Source organism: Protopterus annectens, chromosome 6.part0, assembly GCF_019279795.1.
Source record: "Protopterus annectens isolate FY-2018-M chromosome 6.part0, PAN1.0, whole genome shotgun sequence".
Taxonomy (NCBI): domain Eukaryota; kingdom Metazoa; phylum Chordata; order Ceratodontiformes; family Protopteridae; genus Protopterus; species Protopterus annectens.
Window position 1 is genome coordinate 377,918,752 of NC_056737.1, and position 27,325 is coordinate 377,946,076.

Genomic DNA, 27,325 nt, shown 5'->3' on the forward strand with positions numbered 1-27,325 from the left:
ACTCGTATAGCTAAGGCTACTGCCATAATGATCAATATGATGAACATATTACAGCTGTGTAAGTAAATTTACCATAACAGGAGGTGCTCAAATGATTGCTGCTACAGGAGCCACTCCCTCCTTATATCCCCCTTGTTTTTTTGATGCGTTTATGCAGGATGTGAATACCCCCCCCCCCCCCTGTACATTCAGGGCTCAGCCCTCCTCTTTTTGTTGCCATGAAAGCTGTGAAAGATTGGCACTTGAGGGATGGTGGAGTAAAAAGTGAGTAGTCTGAGGTATCAGTAATGGCCACAGCACAGTAGATTCCACCCACCTGCGGCTGTGGCAAATTACTAGCTTGTGCTGGCAAACAGAAAAGTGTTATTAAACAATTTTTAAAATAAATGTTTTTTCTCCCAAAGGGAACTTGTCTGCCCAGCAAAAGCTGACCTTCGATCCTTGAGAGGAGCATACTCTTTTGCACCAGGAAAGTTCTGAAGGACTTGGCACTCAAACCTGTCTTTTGTCAGCATGGCTCAAGCTAACATTTTGGGCACATGGAATGTGTCCTGAAACTTTGAAAGCTGACTGGCCATTATATCCTTGGTAGGATGTGACCCATGTAACTAATGCTGCTGCAGCAGTGATCATTTGAACATCTACTGTTATGGTAAATTTACATAGACAACTGTACTTTCTCTTGGGTGAGGAAGCTCAGTAGGGGGGTTTTGCTTCCTCCTTACTCGGGGGGTATACCCCAGGCTTGTCTGGAAACACATGGTCAAGAGTTCTTGTATGTATAACATGAACTGTTTTTTTTTCTTTCTAATGAAAGTGCAAGGGTAGGTCTCTTTTAAAGACTACAGCACAGTTTGAGTGACCTGACGTGTACATCCATCAAGGTATTCCTTTCTAACATTGGGGTGTGCTTGCCCTTATCCAATAAACTGTTTCTCATGGGGGTCTTTTATTTTAATGCATTAAGGAAGCCAGTGCCTTTTCCATGGATTTTTTTTTGTAAATGATAAATTGCTCCTGGATGCTTTCAAACTTTGTTTTAGTGGCATTCACATTCTGCCTTGAAAATCTTATTTCTGTTTGATGTAACTGAAGCTCAGAGGATATCTGAGCATCATATCCTTTTATGGATGGAGTTTTACACAGCCTTCCATATGGATAAGGTAAGTATGCAGACCAGCCCTTCTTGTCTAGTGATCTCACAGCTGATGTGTAACAAACGTTATTTGAACTTCCAGCACATCTTAATCCACCCAGTGAAGAGGAAATAATTTTACACCTCTTTTCTGTAGGTAGGACAGTGCAGGAACTGTTAAGAAAAAGTTAGGATTTTAAGGGGGTTGTTTACTTTTCTGAATAATTTTTGGCTGGCTAAGTGATATAATGTCTAGACAGACTCGAGGTAGTTTTCCAACTGAATTTCTTTTTGTTATGTGAAAGCAGTGGAAAAATTTGTGGGGACTGGATTGTAGGAATGCAAACTACAAGGGCAGCAGCCACCACAACAGCCTTCTTGTTTTAGTTTGGGGAATTTGAGGCAGACAGTTGGATATTCGTTCACACATTTTCTGAGCATTGTATACAAGTTCTGCAGTCTGCAGAGCAGGGATTGCCTTAGCAGTCTTACAGCCCATATTACGACAGCTGCAAATCCATGTGGGCAACCAGTCTGCTTTAGTACCTTCCCACGGATAAGGAGTTGGTACTGCATCATTGATTAAGATGACTGTCATACAGTTGTGTGAGCAAATATGCTTTAACAGCCGATGCTTATGTAGTAAAGTTATTGCTACAGTATAGGCTTCTTTCCAACTTTCATCATTCCCCACTCCCTATCTTATTGTCCCAGATACTTGAGGAGGGAAGCGAATCTGATTTTAACATATATACTTAAAAAAATTTCAGTTGAAAAAATTGGAGTGGTTTCTCGCTCCTCCATACGTAGTGTGGCTGTTTGCATCACCCCAGTGGAATTATCTCATGCTAGGTTCCTAGTTGATAGTCCTCAAAGAATTTACAAATCTGAGGACCAGGGCCATGAAGTACCTCCAGTCAAGGTAAACTTACCAGTTCTTTGCCAGAAAGGCCTTGAAATGATGTGAGCTGCTCCTTTTTATCACTCTCAGGACAGTGCCCTTTGCTAATGGTTGATGTCCAGCTTCACTCTAAAGGGCACATCTTAAAACTCTAGAAGTGAGACTTGAAGACTCTGTGTCTGACAGTTTCCAGTGAATTGAAATACTAGTGCAGCAGTAATCTTCTGTTTGAACATGTACGGTAGTGGTGATTTTTTTCTCACACAGCTGTACTTTTCAGACTGTGCAGTAAAGCATGGATGTGAGATGATGTAAATTTTGAAAACTGTATTAGTCTTCTGGTATATAGCAGCTTAGATGTATAAAAATGTACCATGGTGGGTAGATATAAAGGTAGGGAAGTGAAACCTTACTGCTATTTTATGTGACGTTGTGTAGACAGTCATTTTAAGAAGACAGCAAGGCTGTGGGGATTTACTTATTTAATTAATTACAACCGAATGGCACCTCCAGGTGCTTCTGCAGTTATATCTTACTGATGTCTCAGGCATCAAATATTGCCTATTTACGTTCATTTGTATCAGTAATTTCAAAACCATGCTACTTACAAAGTATTGAAAGATTTCATCTTAAAGCTTACATAATGACAAACACAATGTATGGATAGTTGACCTCTGTCTGGTGTGGGTAAAAGAGAATATTTATTTTTGTTCGCATAATATTAAATTGTTTTGTAATAAATTTCATGTTTTTCTAAATATCTCTATAGTCAACTAGCATAGACAGAACTGCTTAGCCTCGTATGAAAGCTCTCAGCTGCGTGTACAAAATGCTGCCAAAGGTATGTGTGTAACTTGAGTGGTTGCTGAAATATTTTAAGATGTTTACAAAGCATTACAGATTTGTTACTGTTTACTTCGATTTATAAAATCCAGTTTAAGACCTAGAACATAGAGTACAACTGTAAAAACAGATTGCACTGAAGGTTTTGCCATTTATACTTTAATAAGTGCTATGGTTCCAGAGATATGAACATTTGTTGGAAATCTGAGGATATAATTTGACTCTGTCACAAAGCTTAGGTTCTGCCCATTGAAAGTTGCATTGCAAACTTCCAGCCCTCCATTGGAGAGAATGAGTTAAGTTTAACTGGGTGAATGAGCTCGTCAGAGGATTTTTTTACAGTTAAGACCCAGTGCCTGTGTATAGGGGAAAGCATTACTGGTAGAAATTGGGAGGTTGTATTTCCTCTGTGCAAACAACTGAGGTGACTTAATCTTTCCAGGGTTCATTAAAGCAGCCATGGCTGATAGTAAGGCTAATTGAAAAAACATGTTAAATAGCTTCAGATGTTAACTGTAGCGAGGAGTTTATTTAAGCTTTGTTGTAGTTCACGGGACTTTCTGGTCTTCATCTCCAAAAGACCTTTTTTTGTTTTTTTGTCCTCAACTTCGAGTTGAAGGGTACGCCAGTATGGGGAATGCCCAGGATGCCTGTTGATCTGGCTGTAGTTGAGCCTCCCATATCCTGCCCCTTGTCTTCTCTGTATCCTATTTTGCACCTTACACTTCCTCCATTTTTCAAGTCCTGCGTCCCACCTCCTGTCTTGTCACCCACCTTCTACTTACTCTCTCAGCCTTTATCTTCCTCCACTGTCTTTTTTTTTTTTTTTTTTTTTTTTTTTTTTTGATGGTCTGACTTGCAGTTTATTTTGTTTGCTCTTAGCTAAGCTTTGCTTACCTGGTGTATTGCCTTTGAACTCTTGTGTTATTTATGTTCTAATCTTAAATTTCATTTTTATATTCAGAAGAGTTGTATATGTGTTTTGTCCTTCCTGGTGGTGCTTGCTTATTATGTATTAACATTTGTTTCAGTCTATTTAGTCTTCATGTATATTTACCTATTTGTTCTAGCTTCGATTATGGCTGAAATGGATGCCTTGAACCAGTCCACCTACCAATTAAAAAATGGGTACATGCTTGAGAAAAAGAAGCTTATTGGACATGTCACAGAATTTAGTTGCAATTTCAAAAACAGAAGATTGGGACAGAACTAGAAAGTAGTGTATGCCTTTAATAGCTTCTCAGAAACAAAATAAAAACAAGAGTGCGGCTAACATAAATATGCAGTAGATTGGAGTTAATGTGATATGAAGTGAGTTATAGTGACAACTACTTTATGGGGATAAGTAATGGGCTGAGGACATTCCTGTTGCACAATAAATGTGCTTTTTCATTCTTATTTTTTGGGGGTGAGCACCACTTGTCATTTAGAAAACAGTGACATAACAGCTGTTTGTCCAAAGGACCAGACTGACCATTTCTGCAGGTCGAGTGTACTTTTTGGCAAATTTTGTAGCAGCAGAGGATGAGTATAATTTGTAGCATGACCTGGCTGTTTTTTTTGTTTGTTTGTTTTTTCTGGTAACTACCAGTGTACCTTTGTGATCCAGTCTTATCAAGTCCAAAATGACTTTCTTAGAAGGATGTGTTTGCAGCTCAGGCCTTCAAGGGGAAGATGTATGCATCTTTCACACTATGTTCACTATATTCTGGTTCAAGATCTTTTAATTTTTTTTTTTTAATTGTTGCTTATATGTGTAGCTTTTTTAAAGATTAAATCTGTCATAAATGTTTTGAGATTCCTAGAGTGGTTTCACCTTTGTTTTCTCTTTCAACAGTTAGCATATTACTATCAGAGGAAGGGTTGGAAGACGTGTTTAATATGTGCAGATACGTTCAGAGCAGGTAAAATTAAATTATGTTGCACTAGTAAGTGGAAAACATTCATTCTTAACAAAAAGTAGCTTTGTACCAGTCTGACAGTGTTGAGTTTATAACCTTTTTTATTATTAATTGTAGGTGCCTTTGACCAACTTAAACAAAATGCAACAAAAGCTAGAATACCTTTTTATGGAAGGTAAGTGTTGTAGTTTAGAGTAGCTTTGGGTACTGTAAGCAAAGTATGAGAACCAGTCTTATTTGAAGTCGCATATGAATGCAGTTTGCCTGCAGGGAGTAAATCTGTAGTTGCTTATTTTTTGGATTATGTCATTGAAGCTTGGTTACTTTCTGACCTTCAGATGCTTGGTTCGGTCTTTGCAGGCAGAATTTATGGTTTAAATTTAGGCAAGTACAAATCCTTTGCATGCTGCTATGTAGTTAATGTTGTATTGAATAAATTGTGTATGAAGTAGGAATTCAGTTTATCTGTATATATTGTTACCTAATTAGACTTGCAATTATATGTTTATAGTCTGTTAGCATAAACTGTGTGTTAGAAGACTTTCTGTGTCTAATATATATGTGTTATCTATATGTGTGTGTGTGTCTGTGTGTATATATATATATATATATATATATATATCTGTGGAAACCATCCATATAATCAATAATGTGCAACGTTTTCACTCTGGCAGAAGTGATCGAAATTTGTTTGATCTCTTCTGACAACATTAAGTTTATGCAAGATCGCAAACATGGGGGATGAAGGAATTTACCTTTTCCTCACTGTAGAGTGAACTTGGAGTTTTTATATGTAATTAGCAGGGACTGTGGAGACACGGGGGGGCTTGCTTCTCTGCAAAAAATAAAAAAAAGACTTGTATATATTTTTTTCATTTTATGTTAGTTTTTCAATCCTTTTGTATCACTGGTTTTTAGTCAGTGTTTTGGTACTTCGATATTTCGAAGTTTCAAAGTGCATATATATATATATATATATATATATGTGTGTGTGTGTGTGTGTGTGTGTATATAGATATATATATATATATATAAATAAATGTTTTATAGTTTAAAAGTTGTATAGAAGGTAAGTAGGTAACTTTTTTCTGTTGCATAGCAGTGTTGAATGGAAAACTACTCTATAGCCTATTTGTATCAAACTTGCAAATTGCATTGCTGAATATAATGCAGAAATGGACAGCTTAAATTTCACTTCTAGGTACATTTCTTTTCACATGAAGACTGAATTGCAGAAAGGTACAAGTGAAATCCAGTTAATATCTCATAATTTCTTCACACTGTACAGGCATCTATTTAAGTTCCATAATGGCAGGTTCAGTCAGACTCTCCATATTTAAAAAAAATTTGGATATGTTAAAGCAGGACTAAGTTTTGTTTTTTTTTTTTTCCAGAAAATGCTGTTAAAATGGTATCCAGATTGACACTACTTTGTGTAGGACATTATGCTTGCAACTCTGTAAAGAATGTATGCTGTCTTTTACATTTGCATATTTGTAGGCACTGATTTTTGAAGCAGCTGTCATGATTGCTTGGCGGTGATAGTTAACAAGGATGCTTATCTAGTGATGGCATATCTTATATAAGTGAAATATACCTTGTAAAAAAATCATGAGCTAGATCAGTGGCTGGTTGGTTGTATAATATTTAAGCTACTAGTGGTATATTCTTGGTATATTAATGAAACCTATTAAAGTGAAAAAAAAAAGTTGCTTTTGCTTCTTATCACTGTATTAATGAAACCTGTGTTTCTTGTTTGTCTTTCCAGTATTCATCACTGTAACTTTTGCATTTCCTTTCCATCTTATTTCCACTGCCTTTGTATTTGCACTGTGTGCTGTTGCTCTCAACATGCTTATCCTGAGACTTGAGTACTCGTTACCTATTATTTTGCCATTGTCTGGACTTTAGACTATTACTTTAGCAAGATTTTTTAGATTTATCACTTACCCAGTGCAAATGACAATCATGTATGTCCGTATAAAAAGCCAAATGGCTTCCAACACACTGACATGGCTATGTAGTTACTAAGCACCCTCGCATTCAGACTTATCAATGAGACTTACTGCCCCCCCAACTACCTAACAAACCCTGTAACAGTATACATCCTATGTCCAAAATCTCCTGTCAAGTTAAACAGACTACCAGTTCTCTCTGCATATATCCATTTTATACATTTGTCTTTTCCTTGTGGAACAGGTTACCCAAAGAAATTACTGCTTTTGGCAATCTCATCCACTTCAAAAGATCTCTGACGATTATCTGATGAAAAAATACAAACTTACCTGCTTCTGCAATTCTGGTTAATTCTGTCTCCAGTTGCTCCGACTGGTTACCTGTATCAAAACTTACATCACCTCAGAGTTGGATTTCTAGTGATTGTCTCAAAAATGTGTACAGTTATTTTGACTGTTGAGTAACTAGGTGACATTGCTGTACTTCAATCTCTTCTTTTACGTAAGTTCACATGCTTGCTCCTGCACAGCCCCATACATTGGCTGGGATATCCCTATCAAAATTTGCATTACTCTTGAACTGGAATATTTATCTTTATCTTTTCTAAATATGTAAACGTTTGGCTTTCATTTTATATTCCTACATTCCTTTATGCATGACTGCATGAGCTTTTGGTAAAGTCAAGGCCACTGTTGTATACATCACGGTCATTTGCCCAACTCTGTGTTAGTTTATGGCTTGTACATTATTTTGGACTTATTTTTCGAAAATGTTTTTTTTTTCCATTTTTTATTGAAAAAGATACTGTAGCAACCCACCTCATCTTGTTAACAAACAGTAAATAAATCTAAACAGTGAAATGTGGCATAATGGAAAAAAAATTCCATGTTCTGTGAAAGTATGGCATTCACAGTTTTCAAGGTGTTTTGAAGGGAATAAGCAGAATACATGCAGGGGGAGAGGCAATTCATTTTATTTTATTAATGTTTTTACATTTGTGTTGCTGATTTCTCACCAACAGGAACATTTCTGTGTAGACAGTATAATCAAGTCTTCACAATACCCACATATATCTTAAGAACATTGTTTCACTCCAAAATAAATGGATTTAAGTGACCCTGGATCTTGGTATACATACTCATTTCAGAATCTGATTAATCATTGCATTATAATAATTATGATTAAAGGTATTCAGAACATCTTTTTCATGATTTTTTTCTCTGATCTGTAGCATACATTGCTTTACTTCACCCCCCATCAACCCACAGGCAAATTTAGATTTATACAAAAGTAGTCAAACTGTATTAACACATTAACAAACATTATACTTCACAATTATTGCTATATATCATTGTCCTAAGCACCATTACATAAATTATTCAATTCCTGCCCATTTTTTTTCAAGCAAGAAACATCTTTATTAAACCATCAGTTATGACATAAGCAATCATACATTTATGTAAATTGAAACAAACCGCACCAACACAGTCCTAGTTGCAAGCATTTTACATCACAAACCATACTGAGTTACTCTCAGTTGCAGACATTGTACATCACTTATAATCTACCCAATCATTTTCAAACATTACATAGTTCATTTAAGGTCCTGCCTTCTTTTAAACCTCATTCTTCCCTTGTATATATTGTTCCCACAATTCCCATTTTTTCCTGTCTAGTTTGCTCCTACCCTTTTCTAAAGATCTCAATTCCAGTTTTATCTTTGTTACTATATTCACTACTAATATAGCTGGTTTACATTTTGATTTCCATTTTCTAGGAATTGCTTTTTTGGCAGCCACCTTAATTAGACACAGCAAGGCCTTACCATGTGTAGGCAATTCCGATTCTGTATCATAGCTCAGAAAAATCATCTCCCTCATAGCACTAATTTGCCCACCCAGCATGTCCGACAGTGCATCTCACAGGGAATCCTTAAAGTCTGCCACCTGACCGCATCTCCAGAAAATATGGACCAGAGTACCTCTTTCTTCCCTGTCATACATCCAGCATTTGATGTCTACCTGAGGAAAAATTCTCTGGAGTCGACTTGGGGTATAAAAATATCTATGTAAACATTTCCAAGTATAAAAATCCTACATCTTCTAGATTTTGTTGCATGTTTGGGAGACCATACATATATCCTCCTATTGTTTCCTTATAAATTGCTTATCCAATCTCTCTTCCCAATCCTTTCTAATCTCCTCTGATTCTTATAGTTATCTAATATTTTATATGCTGTACTAATTATTTTTAATGGCAGCTTTTGTTGTAGTTTCTCCCAAAACCTCTACCAGTCCTGGTCTTTTATTTGGGACCCCCCCCATCTCTTTCTGTTTGCCTATACTCTGATATGAATCCTTGATCTGGAAGGCAGTCTGTAACCTGCAGATGAAATAAATTCTTGGTCTCTTCCCATTCTGTTACCTTTCCCTCTAGTTTATTTGCTCCTGATACTTTGGTTCCTTTGCCAGTTTTCTCCAATAAATTCCAGTCCCACTTACCAATGGTCTGTATCCCTAATTGCAGTCATCCCTATTGGCAGAATCTCTTTTCTCCATTCCTGTGTTGGCTTAGTTCTTGGGAATAATTTCTTCTACTTTATGGATATAATATTCCATATGATTTTTGTTATTCTCCTTAAAGGCCTGCATCCAACATCCCAGTCTCTCCTTGTTTCTAGAGCTTTCCCCCCTGTTTCAACCTCATCCCTTCCCACTTTGAATTATAATTTTCTGCTTGTGCTATGTATAGGAGCCGTAGCTCTTTATTAACTGCTATCCACAGCTTCTCTTCTTGTTGATAAAAATATGTCTGACCTGTATATAAGACTAAAGGGATGAAAAACATTTTGACTGCTTGTAATCTTACTATCCATATTTATATAGCAAAGCTTCCATTTTCTCAGTTTTTGTATTGTTTTGTTTAGTCTTTTCCCACATATCCTTAACTAGCACACCAGAATCATTTTAATCTGTATTCCTAAATACTTCATTTTATCATGTCCCCATAAATACAGATATGCTGAACCAATTTGTGTGTGGGTACATAGTTTACTGTTTTTGCTTTTATTTAGCTTCATTAATTTTATATCCCAAAAAGATCTGAACCTGTCATAGAATGTTCCACAGCAGTGTAATGTCTCATTCTGGTTTTGCGTGGTATAACATTTCATCTGCAAATAGAGCCAGCTTTTCTTGACTGCCATGCCAGTTATATCCTTGAATTTGAGTCCCTTATTTTCTTTGCCAGTGGTTCAAAATATAAAGCAAATAACAAAGGGAAAAGAGGGCACCCCTCCCTGGTTCTTTGCTCAAGCCGAAATTATCAGAGAGGACCCCATCCACTTTAATTTTCACCTTATATGTATATATATATATATATATATGTGCTCCTAATAAACCTTATTTCTTTTTTTTTTTTCGTTTTTTCAGGAAATGCAAATGCTTCCATTGTCCTGCTCATAAAGTCCCAGTTTACTCTGTCAAATGCTTTATCTGCATCAAGACCCAGCAACAACAGAGGTATCTTCTTACATTCTGCTTCCCTCTGGATCATCAGGATTCTGTTATTGTTGTCAAATGTTTGCCTTCCCTCCACAAAACCACATTGATCCATATGTATCAATTATGGCATTACTTTTGTCATTCTTTTAGCCATTGTAGACATGAGCACTTTATAATCATGGTTTACTATTGAAATGGGCCTGTATGAAGCTGGGTCTGATGAATATTTACCGTGCTTAGGTATTATAGCTACCACTGCTTGCTTCCAGGTTTTTGGAACTTCTCCTCCTCTTATATACTGTTAAACAGAACCTTCCAGATCTTTGTCAGCTTTTTTCCTCTTAGCTTCCAAACTTCCACAGCAATACCATCTATTCATGGGGGCTTTTCCTGTAAATTGGTTATACATCAGTTTTTATCTCCTCTCCTCTATCTTAACAGTTAGTAATTGAGCCTCATCTGCCTGTAACCTCGGCATATTTAATTCTTTCATAAGCATTTCCATTTGTGTGTTTTCTTGATTTCATTATTTCTCTGCTTTATACAGATTTTCATAGAATTTCTGAAATATTTTTAGTATTTCTACAGGATCTCTTTGTTACCGGCTCCCTAAGCTTGGTGACGGTCCTTTTTACTTTGCTTCCTGAGTCAGTGTGCTAAAAGTTTTGTGCTCTACTGTTATCAAAAAACAGTTGCTCAACAGCAATCTTTCTAAACTCATGCATATTTAATGCACATTATCGAAGTAATCTCTTATTTTCTGCTTAGCATTCTGCAGTTGCTCTTCTTGTTCTTTGAGATTCCCCGTTTTGCAATACTTTAACATTTGTCAGTCCCTGTAAGTAATTCTTGTTACTTCTTAACCATAGCTCCCTTTCTTTTATTTCCACACTGTTTTTAAGTTCACCTTAATTTTATCCCACTTCCTAGCTATATTTTCAGAAGAAATTTCTATCCTCTCTAATAGCTTCTGAATAATGTCCACCATTCCGTAAATTCCTTTCTTTTCAACAGATAGGTAAGAAAGCGCCAGTGTCTCATTTTTATTTCATTCCCTTGTGTTTTTATTTTAGTTATTATTGGTGCATGATCTGAAATGGTTATTTGGGTACATATAAAGACCCTCAATTAAATACACATGTTCCTGTGAAATGTAAATTCTGTCTAGCCTAGTCCAGTTTTTATATCTTGGGGAATATGTAAATTCACTCTGAACTCCTATTACTGAATTCACATCTTCCATGCCAAATATTTTCATAAATTTCTTCAAAAATCTAGCTCTCCCCTTGTACTTTTCCCTTCTGCCCCCCAGGCACATCTTCACTGTTGCAAGTCACATTCCAGTCCCTACCTATAAGTAATAATCCTTGCTGAAATAAATTTCTCCCAGAATTTTCTTAAGCTCCATTATAGCAGCTTTAGGTGGAATATAAATACATGGCAGTGAAATCCTCCTCCATTGCCAGTAGCCCCCTTAGCACTGCAAGTCTCCCATTATTATTTTTTTATCCTCTTCTATCTGTATTGAAACTCCTCTTGAAATTAATAAAAGTGCTCCTCTTTTTCTTTGTCCCAGGTATTCCACTGAGTAACTACCATGACAACATTTATTTATCAAATTCACATGTTCAGTTCTTTCTAAGTGCGTCTCCTGTAACGGCTATTTGCACTCTACAGTTTTTAGTATAGTTCACTACCTTCCTTTTGTATTTATCTGTGAGACCATTGACATTTAAAGACATTACAGAAAGGATCATTGCATTAAAAAGTTATTATTCCCACCTTTTATGTTTATCACCTTTTTTTTAATGTCTATTTCCAGCTTTTGTGCTACATGCATACAGTGTTTGACAGGTTGAACTTTTATACACTTGTTTCTTGTCATATCCATTTGAGCCTATGTCACATCTTACAAAACTTTTTGTTTTATTGAAAGCCCTCAAACAAAAAAACAAACATACCTCCAGTACCCCTTAAAGCCTATTAACTTAATAGTAACACACAAAACTATGTACATTTTCAAATACTGAAGTTTGACCCTCCCAATAGGAACAAAAGTCCCAAACTGACAGCCACACTCACAGATTTGAGTTAACCTAAAAGAAAGGTTAAACATGCTAAGATGCATGGTGCACCCTGTGCTTCTACTAAGTGCTGGTTGGTTTTGTCTTTTTTATAGGTCTCCCAGCTGGTAAAACCCCTGAATGCTATCTACCAGCAAGTATCCAGTTTCTCTTTATCAGACTGTCTCCATGGAGACATGAGAAGCAGGCAGCCAGTTTCTCTTTATCAGATTGTTTCCATGGAAACATGAAGACCAGCTGCAGAATTGCTATTGAGCATAATGATACTCGGTATTTTTCATTTATTTGATTACTCTTAACTTGTTAAATCAGTCTAAAGTTCTTAATCCAGTCCTTTCCTCATGCAAGAATGAGAGAAAGCACGTTAATTTTCCTTTTGTCATGCTCTTTTTACTAGGCTTTTTTTCATTGCATTGTCTACATTTCATAAAACTGAACCTGAAGAAAGGGAAGGGTGAAAGAAAAAAAAACAGCAGCACCTGATTATGATCCCTATTACACTTAAAAATAAGCGACAAAACTTTATAGAATACAAAGAAAACCATGCACCACAAAAATAGTGCTAGTAAGAAAAAAAAATAGTTAATTTTCTCCCTCCTCTTCCCCTCCCCAAAACAATTTTTTGAACAATAATATCATGAAATAGGGTATATGCTGTAGAGTCCTCCACAAGTACAACAAATTCTGAAAAAGTCCTTTATTTCCAGATTTTCTTGTTCTGTCATATTTCACATATATAATTATTGCACTATAATCCCACGTTAAGTTACTTTTTTTATTACTGTTAATCTCCATCTCCCAGATTCTGTCTCTGCTTCATTTCAAACATACTCTCAGTTCTTCTAGTCAACTCTCATGCTCCCTTCCTTTCCAAGCGTAGCCCATAGAAGTGCCTTGGCATTGTACTGCCCGACATTAGTTCCCAGTACCTCTTTCAAGTACAGCCACTGCAGTGATCCCTGGGTGAACTTTCTAGTTCCCATCCACTCAAGATTTATCTTGAAGAGGGCCATTGAGGTGCTCTGCTTGACATGCATGGTAAGTCTATTCCAGAGCATGGGCAGTCTCTGGGTTATGAACCTGCCCCTCCAGCATATTCTGTTGATTGTGACAATGAGGTTAAGGTCTCTGGAGTGTGTGGTGCGGAGGGATTTGGATTTCTTTAGGTGTAGCATGTCTAACAGAGCTGGGTCAGACACGGCTTTGTAAGTCAAGTAGAGATCGCCTCTTAGTAGACTATACGAGACAGAGAATAGCTGGGGTTTTTTTTAAGTCTGTCTATGTAGGACATGTGTTTAAGGCCCAGGATCCTCTTTGTGAGGTACTTTTGTGGCCTTTCCAGCTGTTGCATGTGTCTCCTGAGGTGCATGCCAAATGGGGCATTATACTCTATGATTGGCCTAATGAGGGAAGAGTAGAGAGGGATGACCTCTTTCTTCCTGGATGCAAAACCCTTGGTAATGAGATGTGCCACATAGAAGGACTTTGACCATATTGGCAATGTGGTGGTCGGAGAGGTTGCTGTCATCCTGTGTCCCCAGATCTCTTATAGTGCCTTCAGTGTTTAGTGGGCTCCCATTGATGTGGTAATTAGTGGGAACTGAGTTTTTCCTAAAGGGGATGATGACACATTTTTTGGCATTAAGCTTAAGGACATGGTTTTGACACCAGTCATTGGTCTCAGTGAGACCTTTTTGTAGGATGTCAACATCACTTGGGGAGTTTTAATGACTCCCAGCTTGCAGTCATCTGCGAACTTGGTCAGCCAGAGTCCATCTGTGTTGGCCTGGACTTCTGAGAAGTAGATGCTAGGATCGGAACCAGGACTGATCCCTGTGGGACTCCACTCGTTACTGGTTGGCAGTTTGACTTTGAGTCCACTACTTTCACACTGTGTGTTCTATCTGTGAGCCAATTTGCAACCCACATACTGATTATAGAGGTTGATGCTTAGTTTGGTTAGTCTGTCAATAATTCCTGAGTAGGTAATGGTATCATCGGCCTTGGCCAGATCGAGGTAGGCTGTATGAACTGCCTTGTCCTCATCTACAGCTCTGGTGACTGACTCAAAGAAGTCAGCCAGGTTGAGCAGACAGTGATCTACCTTTCACAAAACCAAATTGCATGGGATCTAGAGTTTAGAGCTTCCCTATATCCTTGTTAATTAGGTCCATTATGATGCACTCCATAGCCTTACAAATCAGATTCCTTAGGCTAATAGGGCAATAATTCCCAGTGTCTGTAGTTGCTCTCCCTTTATGGAGAGGGATGACTGTAGCAGTGCGCCATTTGTTAGAGACAAAGCCTGAGGTGAGGCTGTGATTGAACAGGGCACACAGATATGGTGCCTGTTCACTTTGTAGTTCATGTAGAACATATCCAGGGATATTGTCGGGTCCCATGGAAGCTGTATTCTTGGCCTTGGACAATGCAACTTTAACCTCTGCTGCAGTAATTCTGGGTGCCTGGCATTCTTCCAGTATTGTGATTGGTCCTTTAGGGGGGATAGAGGGGTAAAATTGGCACTGGATCTGTCGGCCAGTATGTTGGCAATACCTGATGGTTCAGTATAGGCGGTACCATTGTGCAGTAACTCGGAGCAAACCTGGGTATTGCTGTGAAGATTCTTAATATAACTATAGAAGGCTTTGTTGTTTTTAGTGTCTGTCGCAATTCTACCTTCATAACTGGCTTTAGAGGCTTTGATGAGGGATCTCAACTTTTTGTTGAGGCTAATAAGGGAGTTTTTCCAGTCTTGGGACTTCATCTTTTTCTGCAACAGTTTCTTCCTCCTTTTGTAGAGTTTATTAATGATAGGGAACCACCAAGTTGGATTCTTTTTTTTGGAGGAGCGCATCTTGGTTCTGTTTGGTATGGCTAGTTCCATGCATTTATGTACATGTTCGTACAGTGCACTGGTGTATGATTCAGCAGTCATGCATCTATTTTCCATTGACATGGGTGCCGTGAAGTTAGCCACCTCTGTTTTTAGGAGCCCAAAGTCAGCTTTGGAGAAGTTTTTCATGGCGATTACCTTTGTGGTGGTATGGGTGAGATGTGGATTTCCATGGTGATTAGTTTGTGGTCGGATCTAACTAGGGAGGCATTGACTATTGGTGTAGAGCAATGGTTGCCCATGTTAGTAATAACCAGGTCAAGGATGTTGCTTCCTCTAGTGGGGGTAGGAATGAGCTGGTCCAGGGCATTGGAACTGATGAATTCTAGGAAGCATTGGGGCAGTTTATTGGTGCACGAGTAGTTTTCCCAGTTGATGGGCATGTAAAACCGTCATAACTATTATGTCTCCTACCACAGCTGCTGCTCCCCACCTTTAACACACTATCCTTAGCCTTTTTCAAACTTATACTAGAATAACCACTTTGCAACAATTTCCGTTCCACTTTCATGAACTCTCTTTCCACCAAATTCTTATCAGAAGTATTCTCATAAATCCTTTTAACTTCACCCATAGATGATGCTTCCATAAGATGTGATGAGTGCATGCTACTATTTATTTATTTATTTTATTTTACATTTGTTGACCGGGATTGTCTGACTGAGCTGAAGAGCCCTTTTTCAGCGGAGGCCCTGGGAGAAAAGCGCCAAAATATTATACAATTGTCATTATAAATTGGCATTAAACAGCAATGTTACAGGATTATTACAAGGCATGAAGTAGCAATACAATGTTATATAGTGTCAATAATCAGGAGTATAGCATAACTATTTCAAGATATATAAAAAGAAATGTCATTAAGATGAGTATAGTTTTTTGGGCAAGTGGTTACAAAACCCCAGTTTTATTATGATGTAGTTGCATGAAGCTATTTGCTTAATAGATTAAAGAAGACAGTAGAAAGAGTAGTCAATGAAGATTAGAGAGAGCTAGTGAGAAGAGTGAGTTAAGGGCAGAAAGTAGATTAAGGTGTGAGAAGTAGGAGATTTTAAGGAGGGAGAGTGCAGTGGCAGGACCAGTGAATTTTAAAGTACTCTTTGGTGGCTGTCTTAAATTGTTTAGGATGTGTAAGGGTCCTGATTTCTAGTGGGAGCCTATTCCAGGCAATAGTGGGGTGATAGCTGTACATGTTGCATCCACATTTCGACTTTGGTTTGTAGATTTGTAGTACGTCTTGGTTAGAGCTTCGAAGAGTTCTGGAAGGATAATAATGGGAGATGAGAGGGGATAGTGCTGGGCAGTAGGAAGGGCTGGTATAGGATAGAATGGATGATCTGGAGCTGAGAGAGAAGAAGCTGGTGGGATAATTCAAGCCAGTTTAGGTGTTTTAGGGACAGTGAGGGATTTGTAGGTTTGTTGGCTAGCAAATCTAGCTACCTTGTTGTAGGTAGATTTGAGTTTGGTCAGCAGTGCTGAGTTAAGATTTGTAAGAATTTGAGAATTGTACTGTAGACTCTGTATAAGTTAGGTGAGAGGGAGTAATTTTAGCTTCAGAGGTAAGCAATTTCTTGTTATGGTAAAGGAGCCCTAGTTTTGAACGAGTCTTTTTGATACAGTTATTAACATGCAAGTCAAATTTTAAGCTGATTGTCGATGGTTACACCCAAGAGCTTAGTACTGGATTCTACCTGAATGGGAGTGTTATTAAGGGACTGTATGGAGAAGGAGGGTTTACTATTGTTGAACTTTTTAGGTAGGAAGAGTAACAGCTTTGTTTTTTTTTTTAGGGTTAAGGATGAGCTGGTTGTTGGAGGGCCATGTTTCAACTAAGTTAAAAAATGCCTAGGTAGCTGAGAAGAGCTTCAGGGGAGAGTTGGTTGTGGTGTTGACTGTAGAGTCATCTGTGTATTGCACAAAAGATAACTGAGGACAGGAGGTATAGAGCTGCTTTAGTAAAAATATTACAAAGGAAAGGCCCTAGGATAGACCCTTGAGGTACACCCATTTTGATAGGGAGAGTGCAGAGTGCCATCTCACTGATTGAGATCTGTCAGTGAGGTAGCTGGAGAACCATGCAACAGTATCAGATAAGAAGTTAAGGTTATGCAGTTTGTGTAGCAGAAGAGCGTGTGAAACAGTGTTGAAAGCTTTTGAGAGGTCCAAGAATAGGCAGTAAAGTTTATGGTCATCCATGGCTACAAGAGACTGTGTTGAGGAAGGATAATAGAGCTGTAGTGGTGCTATGTTGGGGTTTGAAGCCGTGTTGAGTGGGTGTAAGCAGATTTTCCTGTATTAGATACAGCATAACTTGTTTATGAATACATGTTTCTAGTACTTTAGAGAGAGGGGAGAGGATAGCGATAGGACTAAAGTTGGAGATATCAGAGGAGTTAACTCCTTTGTGTGTAGGTAGAGTGTAGCATTGTTTCCAGAGGGAAAGGACTTCAGATTCAGAGAGAGAGCGATTAATTCGGATAGACACAGGGAGAGCAAGAGAGCTGCTAGTAGAAGAAAAGTGGAAGGAATATTGTCAGCTGATGCTGAGCATGGTTTTAATTTAATGAGTAGAGTTTTGATGTTGCTAGTAGGTACAGGTTTGAGGGAGAAGGTATTTGAGGAGATTGTATTAGGAGTAGGTTCAGAAAAGTTGGAGATGTTAGTAGTAGAGGAGTTTGGGTTAGGGTTCAGTAGCTTAGATATTGAATTGATAAAATAGGTATTGAAGATAGTGGCAGTTTCTTCAGATGTCTTGTCTGGGCATGGATTGGGGGGAGCTAAGATTATCGGGATGTAATATTTGGTTAATTGAGTTCCAGAATTTTTTAGGATTAGATTTTAGGGCTGTGGGAGGTTTGTTATAGAAGTCCTTTTTATCTTTGTGTTTTTTTTTTGCCAGATTTCTGAGTTCTTAATATTTTTGTAAGTCTGCAGAGAGCTTAGTTTGTGACCATGTTTTCCATAGTTTCTCTAGTTATCATAAGGGTACAAGTGGTTTTAAAAGCCACAGAGATATGGTGGACTTAATTTGGACTTTGCGAGGGGGAGCAAGTGAGTCTAAGATGCTAAGGAAGGTGGAGTTGAAAGCTAGGACTGCTTCTTCTAGTGGGAGTTGGGCAAGGAATTTCCAGTTTATTTAGAGAGGAGGGCATTAAAGGTTTCTGGATGGAAGTTAGAGAGTTTAGGACAAGTGATGCATTTAGATGGTTTTGAGAAGTGGTGAGTGAACCTAAGTACTTTTATATGGGAGTGATCGCTCAGGGTGTTTGGTAGATTTTCAGGGTTATGATATTTGGAAGGATTAGATACAAGTACCCAGTCAATAAGAGTACTAGATGTTTGAGAGTTGTTTGTATGAGTAGGTTGGGAGATTAGCTGTGTAAAGCCATATAAATTAATATGAGTATTAGAGTTTGGGTTACTGAGAGTTAACCAGCCAATGTTGACATGCCCAAGGAGGATAGTTTCATTGGGGACGTGTTGAGAAAAGTATGAAAGAATATTTTCGAGCAGCGGAATGTTTTGACCTGGAGGGAATATAGAGGGCTGCTACTGTGATAGTGGTGTGGTAATTTATTTTAAGGTTAGCTGTAAGTAGTTCAGCAGGAGAAAAAGATGGAATAGGTTTCATAATACTTGTAATGGTGAGGTGGTTGGAGTAGAGGATGGCAACACCATCCCCTTTTTTGTTTTGGCGATCTATGCGGAGTATATAATAACCAGGGGGGAGAATGTCTTTATCAGAGGTTTGGGGTTTTAGCCAAGTCTCCGTTGGGGTGATGACATCAGGGGTGTGGAAGGCTGTCCCGGCATGGATTTCACTAACTTTGTTTAGAATACTATGGGCATTCATAGAGTAAAAGGAAATATGTTTGTTTGGAGAGGATGAGTTTATTAAGTTGGGAGAGGTAGAGTCATGCATGTTGGGGTGATGGATGGGCCCAGGATTTGGACGCATGTCCCCTGATAGAAGCAGGGCTACATGAAGCTGGTAAAGTTAGAAATTAAATAGGTTGTAAGTCAAGTACTTAGTCTTGGTTTTAGATGCTAGAGAGTGAGGGGGGAGTTTGATTTTTAGGCAGAGGGAAGTTCGTGGAAAAGATAGGGGAGGAGATTGTAATAGAGTACTGCAGAGATGAGAAACTGTTAGTATGGGGATTAGTGGGATCTCTATGGACAGGTAGTAATGGAGTAGTACAAGATGTAAGAATGAGAAGAAGTAATGCAGGCAAGAGGAAAATGGAGAGGGTTGCAAAAGCCATGGCCTAAGGTGGGGAAGTAGGAATGGGATGGAGTGAGGAATGGGATGGAGTGAAGAGTGGATAAGGGACTAAGAAAAGTAAGTTGTTGGACCTGTTAGAGTTGAAGTAAAATTTAAGTGAAACAACCTGTAGGAGGAGTAGGAGATGTGTAGAAAGAAGGAGGATTTGCAGCAGACTAAACTATGAAGTGATAAGTAGGGATGGGTAAGGTGTTTAGAATGTTCTAGCAGACAGGAAGGGGTGGAGTTAAGGGAGGAAGGGATTAGGTGGTTAGGTATAAAGGAAATGATATGGGGGGTGGGAGGGGAGCGAAGTGAGCCCGAGCGTAGCGGGATTGGCCAGGAAGAGTCACCAAAAGAAACGATCAGCAGGCTGGGAGGGAAAGAGTAAGCACCACACAATTAGTCAGCAGGTAAGTAGAAGAGGTGGGGAGAGAACGGAGAAGGAAGAGATGTAATAGCGAGGTATACACAGATATTTGCAGTAAGATAAAACCAGTTAAAAGGAAACCACAAACATAAAAACAAAGAGTATAGCGAACAAAGAGAGAGTTGACAGTAGGGTAGTGACCAACTTATAGATGGCAGAGAGAGAGACAGAGGCAAGGTTTCTAATCAGGTGAGTGTGGGGGGGGGGGCTCTCAGTGGTATGCAGGTAATCCTGTACAGTAGACAAAGTAAGACTACTTTGTTGGTATGAGCTTAGAACATACTTTTAGTGTATAGTGTCTGTACAATAGAGCACAGGCGTAATTCCAGGAGTTGGAGCAGTATCAGTAAAGGTAGACCCAGTCTTGAGGGAAGACACTTTGCTTTAAAACTACTACTTTTACTAGCCTGTAAAAAATAACTGCAGTAGGCTTCACATGGGGTTTATGTTCTACCTTCAAATCTTCCTTAACATAAAATTCCACATCCAGAAATTGTATATTCATTCTATCCACAGTAAAAGTAAACTGCAACCCCAGTTCATTCTGGTTTAACTGATTAATAAATACTGAAAACTCATCCAAATTCCCCCTATATATAAAAATGAAATCATTAATGTAACGCTTAAACAAAATAACTTTCTTTGCAAAATATTCTGCAGAATAAATAAATCTGTTCTCAAAAAGGCAATAAAGATAATAGCATAGCTGGGGGCTAAAGAAGCCCCCATCACTGTGGCTTCTTTTTGCAAAAAAATAATCACCCCCAAAACAAAAATAATTATGCGTCAGACAAAATTCCAGTACTTCCACCAGAAAGGCTGTGTGTGATCTCATTTTCACCCGGCTTTTTCTTCAGTTCGACCTCTGATTTTTGTAGCTTTATCACCTCATCTGAATATTTGTTTAAAGCTTCTTCCATTGTCTTGTAACTTCCTGTAGGTTACTGGAATTCATGTCTGGAAGTTCCATTGTTTTTTGCTGAACAGCTGCAGAACTTTCCCCAGTCAGTATTTCTTCCTCACTTTTTGTAGCTCATTTTTCCAGGTCCTCTATTTTTTTCCTGGCATCCAGACAATACACTTATTAGCCAGTTACTGAAATTTACCCATAAACACAAGTCTACTGGCCTTCTCCGCTGAGTTTCTGTTTTCACACTGGGAGAGCTAAAATTAAGCTGTTACTCAATGTGCATCCATCTTGGAAGCACCATTTTTTGGAGGTATTGTTCCTACAAGTCCCATCTATTTCAAAATTCGTTTACCCCTTCCTTTTTCTAAAGATCCCAACTCCAGTTATTTCATCTCATTTACAACATTCACTAATTCAGTAACAGGTGTTTAGATTTTGATTTCCATTTTATAGTAGTTGCTTTTTTGACAACTAACGGGATTAAATTTAGTTTGGTCTTGTCTCTAGGCAATTTTTTTTCTAGATCCCTGCTCAAAAGAATCATTTACTTAGCTACAGTAACTTGCTTCACCAGATATTTTTGACAAAGTATCCTGTAAGAGATTTTTAGTGTCTGCTCATTCATTGCATTCCCAAAAAAACATGTTCTCTCTCCCATCACACCTCCAGTATTTACTATTTACCTGTGGAAAATATCTCTGAAGTCTTACTTGTGGTGTAAAAATACCAGTTCTTACACTGCCATACAAAAATCTTGCACCTTGTAGAGCTGCTTACATTGGAGCCTTACAGATATCCTCCCAATGCTCCTTAGTAATTTGCCTTTCTTTTCCCTCTGCCTAATCTTTTCTAACCTCCCCTGATTTATACTTAAAATTACCATACAGTGTTTTATATGCCTTACTGATGATCCCTTTTAGTAGCAAATTTTGTTCTGGGCTCCACTAAAAACTCAATCACAGGTGGTCTTTAACTTGAAGCTCTCATATCTCCTTCTCTTTGGCTGTACTCAGTCTCTGGTAGAGAAATCTGTCTGTTAAGTTACAGTCCAAACTTCTGCTTGGCCTCATCCCACTCTGACTTTTCCCCACCATAGTTTGAAAAGGTTCTTGTTAATATATTTCTTTTGAGATTTCACTGTCATTTTGTACTGTCTGAATTCTCATCCAACAGTAAGCTGATAATCCAGCAATTCTGAAGCTGTCCTAGACTTCCATTTTTTAGTGTTGTTTTCTTGGTCTTGATATGCATCATACTCAGGGCCTTTAGTTGGTTAGTCATGGTAAGGACTGCAGTCAAAATAAGCGTAACCACGCTTATTGACATATTGAGTTCTATGATTAAGTATTTCCTGTAGCATTTTGTCTGCATATTCTCCATTTATCGTCAACATATGTTTATTCAGTGTTGGAAATATGTACAGGAGCCTGTCTTTTATATATAAATATTTATGCAGGCATTGCTGTGCAGATATTACATTTGTTTTTACTTTGTGCCTTGTTGAAGTACTAAGCATATTTTAATGCATTCTAGTGTTGTATTCAATTTATTTTCCAGTCCTGTTTCAGCTTCTGTGATGGTGGTTTCCTTTTTTTTTTTTTTTTTTTTTTTTAAACCGATTTCACAGATTGTAATTGGTAAAAGCTGTGTTATTTTGCTTTTTTTGGGGGGGGGGGCTGGGTTAGGTGTTTAAAGTGCGTTTTGCTGTTTTTTGGAATAAGTGAAGTTCTTAGTTCTGTCAGAATAGTGTGAGAACTACCTGTGAGCATCCGTTGTGTGCAAAATCCTTTCTGCGTCATTTTTGGGTCTGGAAAAAATAGGGAGACAAACAACTTGACTCAAATTAAGCTTTGAAACCTCTTTAGACATAAAAGTGGGATAGATTCTTGAAAATAGCCTATGTTGAGGATAAGAAAGGTCGTCCTTTCTTTATGCAAGCAGTTGCACATTGGATGTCCTCTGCTATTGTGTTTTTTTGTTACTCCCACCATCATAAATCTGTTCCAGGCAAGGTTAAAATTACACAGGAGTTTTCTGCTCTTCTGTGGCATACTAGAAGCATTCTAGAGGCAGCAACTTGGTTCTGTGTTCATACCTTTACAAAGCACGACAAACTGAATTCTTTCTCAAGTTCCAGAATGGGCTTTGTGTGGACCGTTCTCCAGGGGCTCCTGGATTATTATCCTTCCTCCCAGGTATGATGAGCTGTGGGACTCTACCCATATGCCACTTGGGCAGTGTTAATGATGAACATAGTACAGTTGCACAAGTCCTGTTTACATGTAACGGTATCCATTCAAATTCCACACTACCTCAGTGGCAGCACCCACCCACTAACCCCCTTATTTTGTATATAATTTAATGGTTTACAACCATGTTGTGTTATTGTTTGTTTTTGTTTAGTTGTGTTGGTGTTTTATAGCTACAAATTGGTTGGTTTCAGGCAATTCTTGCTTCTGGTCGGTCTTGGTTCATCCTATTCAATACTAAAATCCTGAATGAATGACTTCCTGTGTGACAGGGTTAGTCTTACCCTGATGGCAATCAATCTCCTATCACAGAGAGTCAGAAAAGGAGAGTGTGAGCTCTGGAAAGTTGTCCGTGTAGTTGTTTGTGCAGGCACAGAAGCTGTATGCCACTGATTCAGTGTGAATTTTGAACATCTACTTTTACAGTTAAATAAGACTTGGACAGCTGTACATTCCTAATCAGAGCTCTTTGGATTGAAGTTTTGTGTAATCGGTGAAAGCCTTTGGGTAATTTCAAAAGTATACTGCTAATTTTAAGCTTAGAATAAATGAAGAGGAGAAACCAACAGGCGTGTAAATGTTCAGTTCCGATTAATAAAATAAAAAGTCATGAGTGCTTTCTGGTCAAATCCTTCTTCAGATGAACATACAGTTAAAATTCACAGCAGTATGTATGTATATGTGTATATATATATATATATATATATATATATATATATATATATATATATATATATATATATATATATACATACACACAAATTTAAAATCTTGAAGTCCAATTAGGCACCGTTTTTTTTTTATAGCTGGCTTTAAAGGTATAACACCATTTAAGCCTGGTGGTCGATCAGCCCCAATTGAAGTGGGACTGATCGACCACCAGGCTTAAATGGTGTTCTACCTTTAAAGCCAGCTCTAAAAAAACGGAGGGTAAAATACTGATGCCTGATTGGACTTAAAGATTTTGAATTTGTATATATACTGCTGTGAATTTTAACTGTATGTTCATATGAAGAAGGGTTTGACCCGAAAGTGCTCATGAAATTTTATTTTATTGTATTAAATGGAACTGAACCTTTACATGCCTGTTGGTTTCTTCTCTTCATTTATTCTATGTTGGATTTGCCTTGTTGTATGAGCAGTTACCTTAAGTGGAAAATATTTGTTTATTTTTCAATTTTAAGCTTAGATCTGTAACGGTAGTAACATGTTTGTAGAAATAACCGTGTTTGTTAGTGTAGAACATCCTGTAATGAATCTGTTGGTGCATACTAGTTTCTTTAGTTACCCTTTTATCAACTTCATTAAATCGAGTAAACATCTTTTAAAATATTTGCAGTGTTTGAAATTGGTAATTCCTGGTTTGGCTTGTTAAGGGGGGCAATATGGTTAGCTGAGGCAGTGTGTGGGGTTGCATTAAACAATTGGTGTGGCTCATTTTTTCAGGAAATGACAGGATGTATAGGAGATAACTATGTACTGAAGTCAAAAGCTGAGTATTTTTTTGTTTGTAAAAACAGAGTTAATGCACACCTGAAGTTTGGCTTTAAGATGTTACAGTAATCAGCATGCGTTTGGACTTTGCTTCTGTACACTCACTCACTTAATCAAATAGTGTTGGACTCCCCTACCCTTTCCCCTGAACTTTCTCCCTCTATTCTTCTCTCTTTTTAGCAACTGCTAATATCAAGAGCTGCAAAACTATACAAACCTAATAAAGCAGCATGTGTTGGGTTGCTATTACATGCATAAGTTTCTTACCTCTAGGAATTGCCTACTTTGAACTGCTCCACTGTCTTGATGCACACTTTAACTGATTGTTTCTACTGTGGTCTGACAAGCTGCCTCAAGGTTTCCAGGGATCATTTCTGTTCACTCAACCTCTTTACCCTTTCCTTTACAGCCTGTGTCCCATTCCTGCTGTATTTTGACTACATTTCCCTTCATCTTTTGCCTCCTACTTAGACTGTATTTCCCCCTCCCTGTGATCAACTTCCTCTGATGTTAGTCGCCCTCAACAACTGGTGCCATTTTCAGATGGCCTTTTCATCCGTATGAAGGGCATTTACTTTGCTCCCCGAGTAAGTGTGCATGCCACTTAAGTGTTATTTGTAAAGCTGTTATTGTTGGATCGTTCTGTACTTTTTATGGTCTGTACACAGTTTTTGTTAAACTGGATTTTACTGGGTGCTTTATACTAAGTTCTGCTAACACTGTGCCATGTGGTCTGCCTCTAATCAGTTGCAGTTGTGAGATTCTTTAACATCCAACTGTAACCATAAGATTTTTGTAACCCGAGTTCCAATTTTCACAGCCACTGTTTAAAGCATTACCTGTATGTTTTTTTCTGGGCATCACTGTATTTGATGCACTGCTTTTCTATGCAAGTATTTATGGGGCTGTTCTCTCTGCTTTGTTAGTTGCAGCAAATGTACTGAGGAGATGTTAACTGAAGAGAATAGTGCAGTTGCTATAGAGTGCATTTTGTAAAGTGTTTTTATTTGCTATACAGTGTTCTACTTACTGCCTCATGCCTACCTAAGCTGCTTTGTTTGTAGAGCTAATTTTACTCAAGTTAACTGATATGTACTGTGCTGTTGTGTTTTTACTCTTAAACTTGAATACACTCCCTTAAAGGGCTTAGAGTAACCAATGTCTGTTGATGGCATTTTGTAAAATTATTTACTGTGTATATTGTGTTCTACTTCTGCCTCATTTATGATACTTCTGCTGAACTAATCTATCTGCCTTCTGTTGGCCTCCTTTCCTTTCTCACCCTCCCCATCTTTTTTGTTGCTTCACTCCCTCTAGCCCTTTTTATTAACAACCCTGTCTGCTATCCTCCCTGTCTAGTTCTGCTATTTTTATGCTGAGACACTTCCTTAGTGATAACATATCTTCTGTCCTACATCCCTCCTAAAGCCCCTGGCCTTGTACTTAATTATGTAGGTAAGAAAGTGGTCACTTAGGTCTTCAGAGAGGTTCCCTGACTTGTACATATGGGGATGGTTATTGATAAAAAACTGAAAATGGTGTGAGAGTGGCAACCAATACAGATAAAACAAAAAAAAGAAAACACTCTGAAGCCAATATCCTACGACCTCTGTAGAATTTACCAAGTTTATTAAAAGTCACATAATTGCAAACCACACAGCCACAAAATACTCCAAAAGGTCAAGCGCTTTCGTCATAAGACTTCATCAGAACCATCTGATGAAGTCTTATGAAGAAAGCGCTTGACCTTTTGGAGTATTTTGTGGCTGTGTGGTTCGTGATTCTGTGACTTTTAATAAACTTGGTAAATTCTACAGAGGTCGTAGGATATTGGCTTCAGAGTGGGGGTTTTTTTGTTTTATTTGTGATGGTTATTGATAAGTATCCAGTCTAGGATACTTACTTTGTTATTGGGTTTGCCAATCCTGGTGGGGGAGGATATGGTCTGTGCAAACCCAGGTAGGTTTCAGTGGGTTGTAGGAGATTCTGAGGAACAGGTGTTCCAGTCAATGTTTAAGTCCCGAGAACAATGGCTTCTTGGGGATAGGTACTGGATAACCAATGGAGGATGTCTTCTAGTGTGTTTGTATTATTACCTGGGGGAATGTAGCCACACATTATGTTTATACATTTGTTTTTGTTAATTTGCAGTTTGGTTTTAAGAATTTCTGCATTATTAACCTGGGGTGGTTGTAAGGAGCCCTTAGTAACATTCAGTGTAGTTTTATAAAGTATAGCTACCCCACCACCTCTCCTAGTATGACAGTCTAATCTGAGTATGTTGTACCTTAGTGGTAATACCTCATTATCTGTAGTTGCCAGTTTTAGCCAAGTTTCTGTTAGACATAATATGTCAGGGGAGTGAACTGCCAAAAGAGCATGCAGGTTATGGACCTTATTATTTATGCTTCTAATATTTAAGTGGCAGACCAAGAATGAATTAGGGGATCTATTTGAAGGTATACGTTAGGGGAATTAGTAGTTTGGGAGCTAAGGTCAGCAGGTGAGGATGGGCCAGGGTTAGGGTGGATGTCTCCATCCATCGTGAGGTTGTGTTGTAAGCTAACTATGAGTTTTAGGATTTTGATTATCAGCTTTTGATAGTGTTTGTTTTTGGGGATGATATATCTGGATCCTAATAGGTGTCTACAAAAAGCTGCAGATGCTGTAGCATACCCCATCTCCATCTTAATCAATAGAACCATATCTGAAGCAACCATCCCCTCCATATGGAAAATATCCCATGTTACACTCCATAAAGGAGG

The 27,325-nt window shown here is 38.1% G+C and overlaps 1 protein-coding gene across 1 annotated transcript in view; it reads left to right on the forward strand.

The window, feature by feature from the left end:
* The window catches only part of SRP54 (signal recognition particle 54), a 1,212,380-nt gene that overhangs the window by 283,508 nt on the left and 901,547 nt on the right, over window positions 1–27,325 (forward strand). Inside the window, exons 6-7 of the mRNA XM_044073524.1 lie at window positions 4,717–4,783; window positions 4,898–4,955. Of these exons, the coding sequence (XP_043929459.1) occupies window positions 4,717–4,783; window positions 4,898–4,955 (125 nt within the window). The remainder of the gene's footprint in view (window positions 1–4,716; window positions 4,784–4,897; window positions 4,956–27,325) is intronic.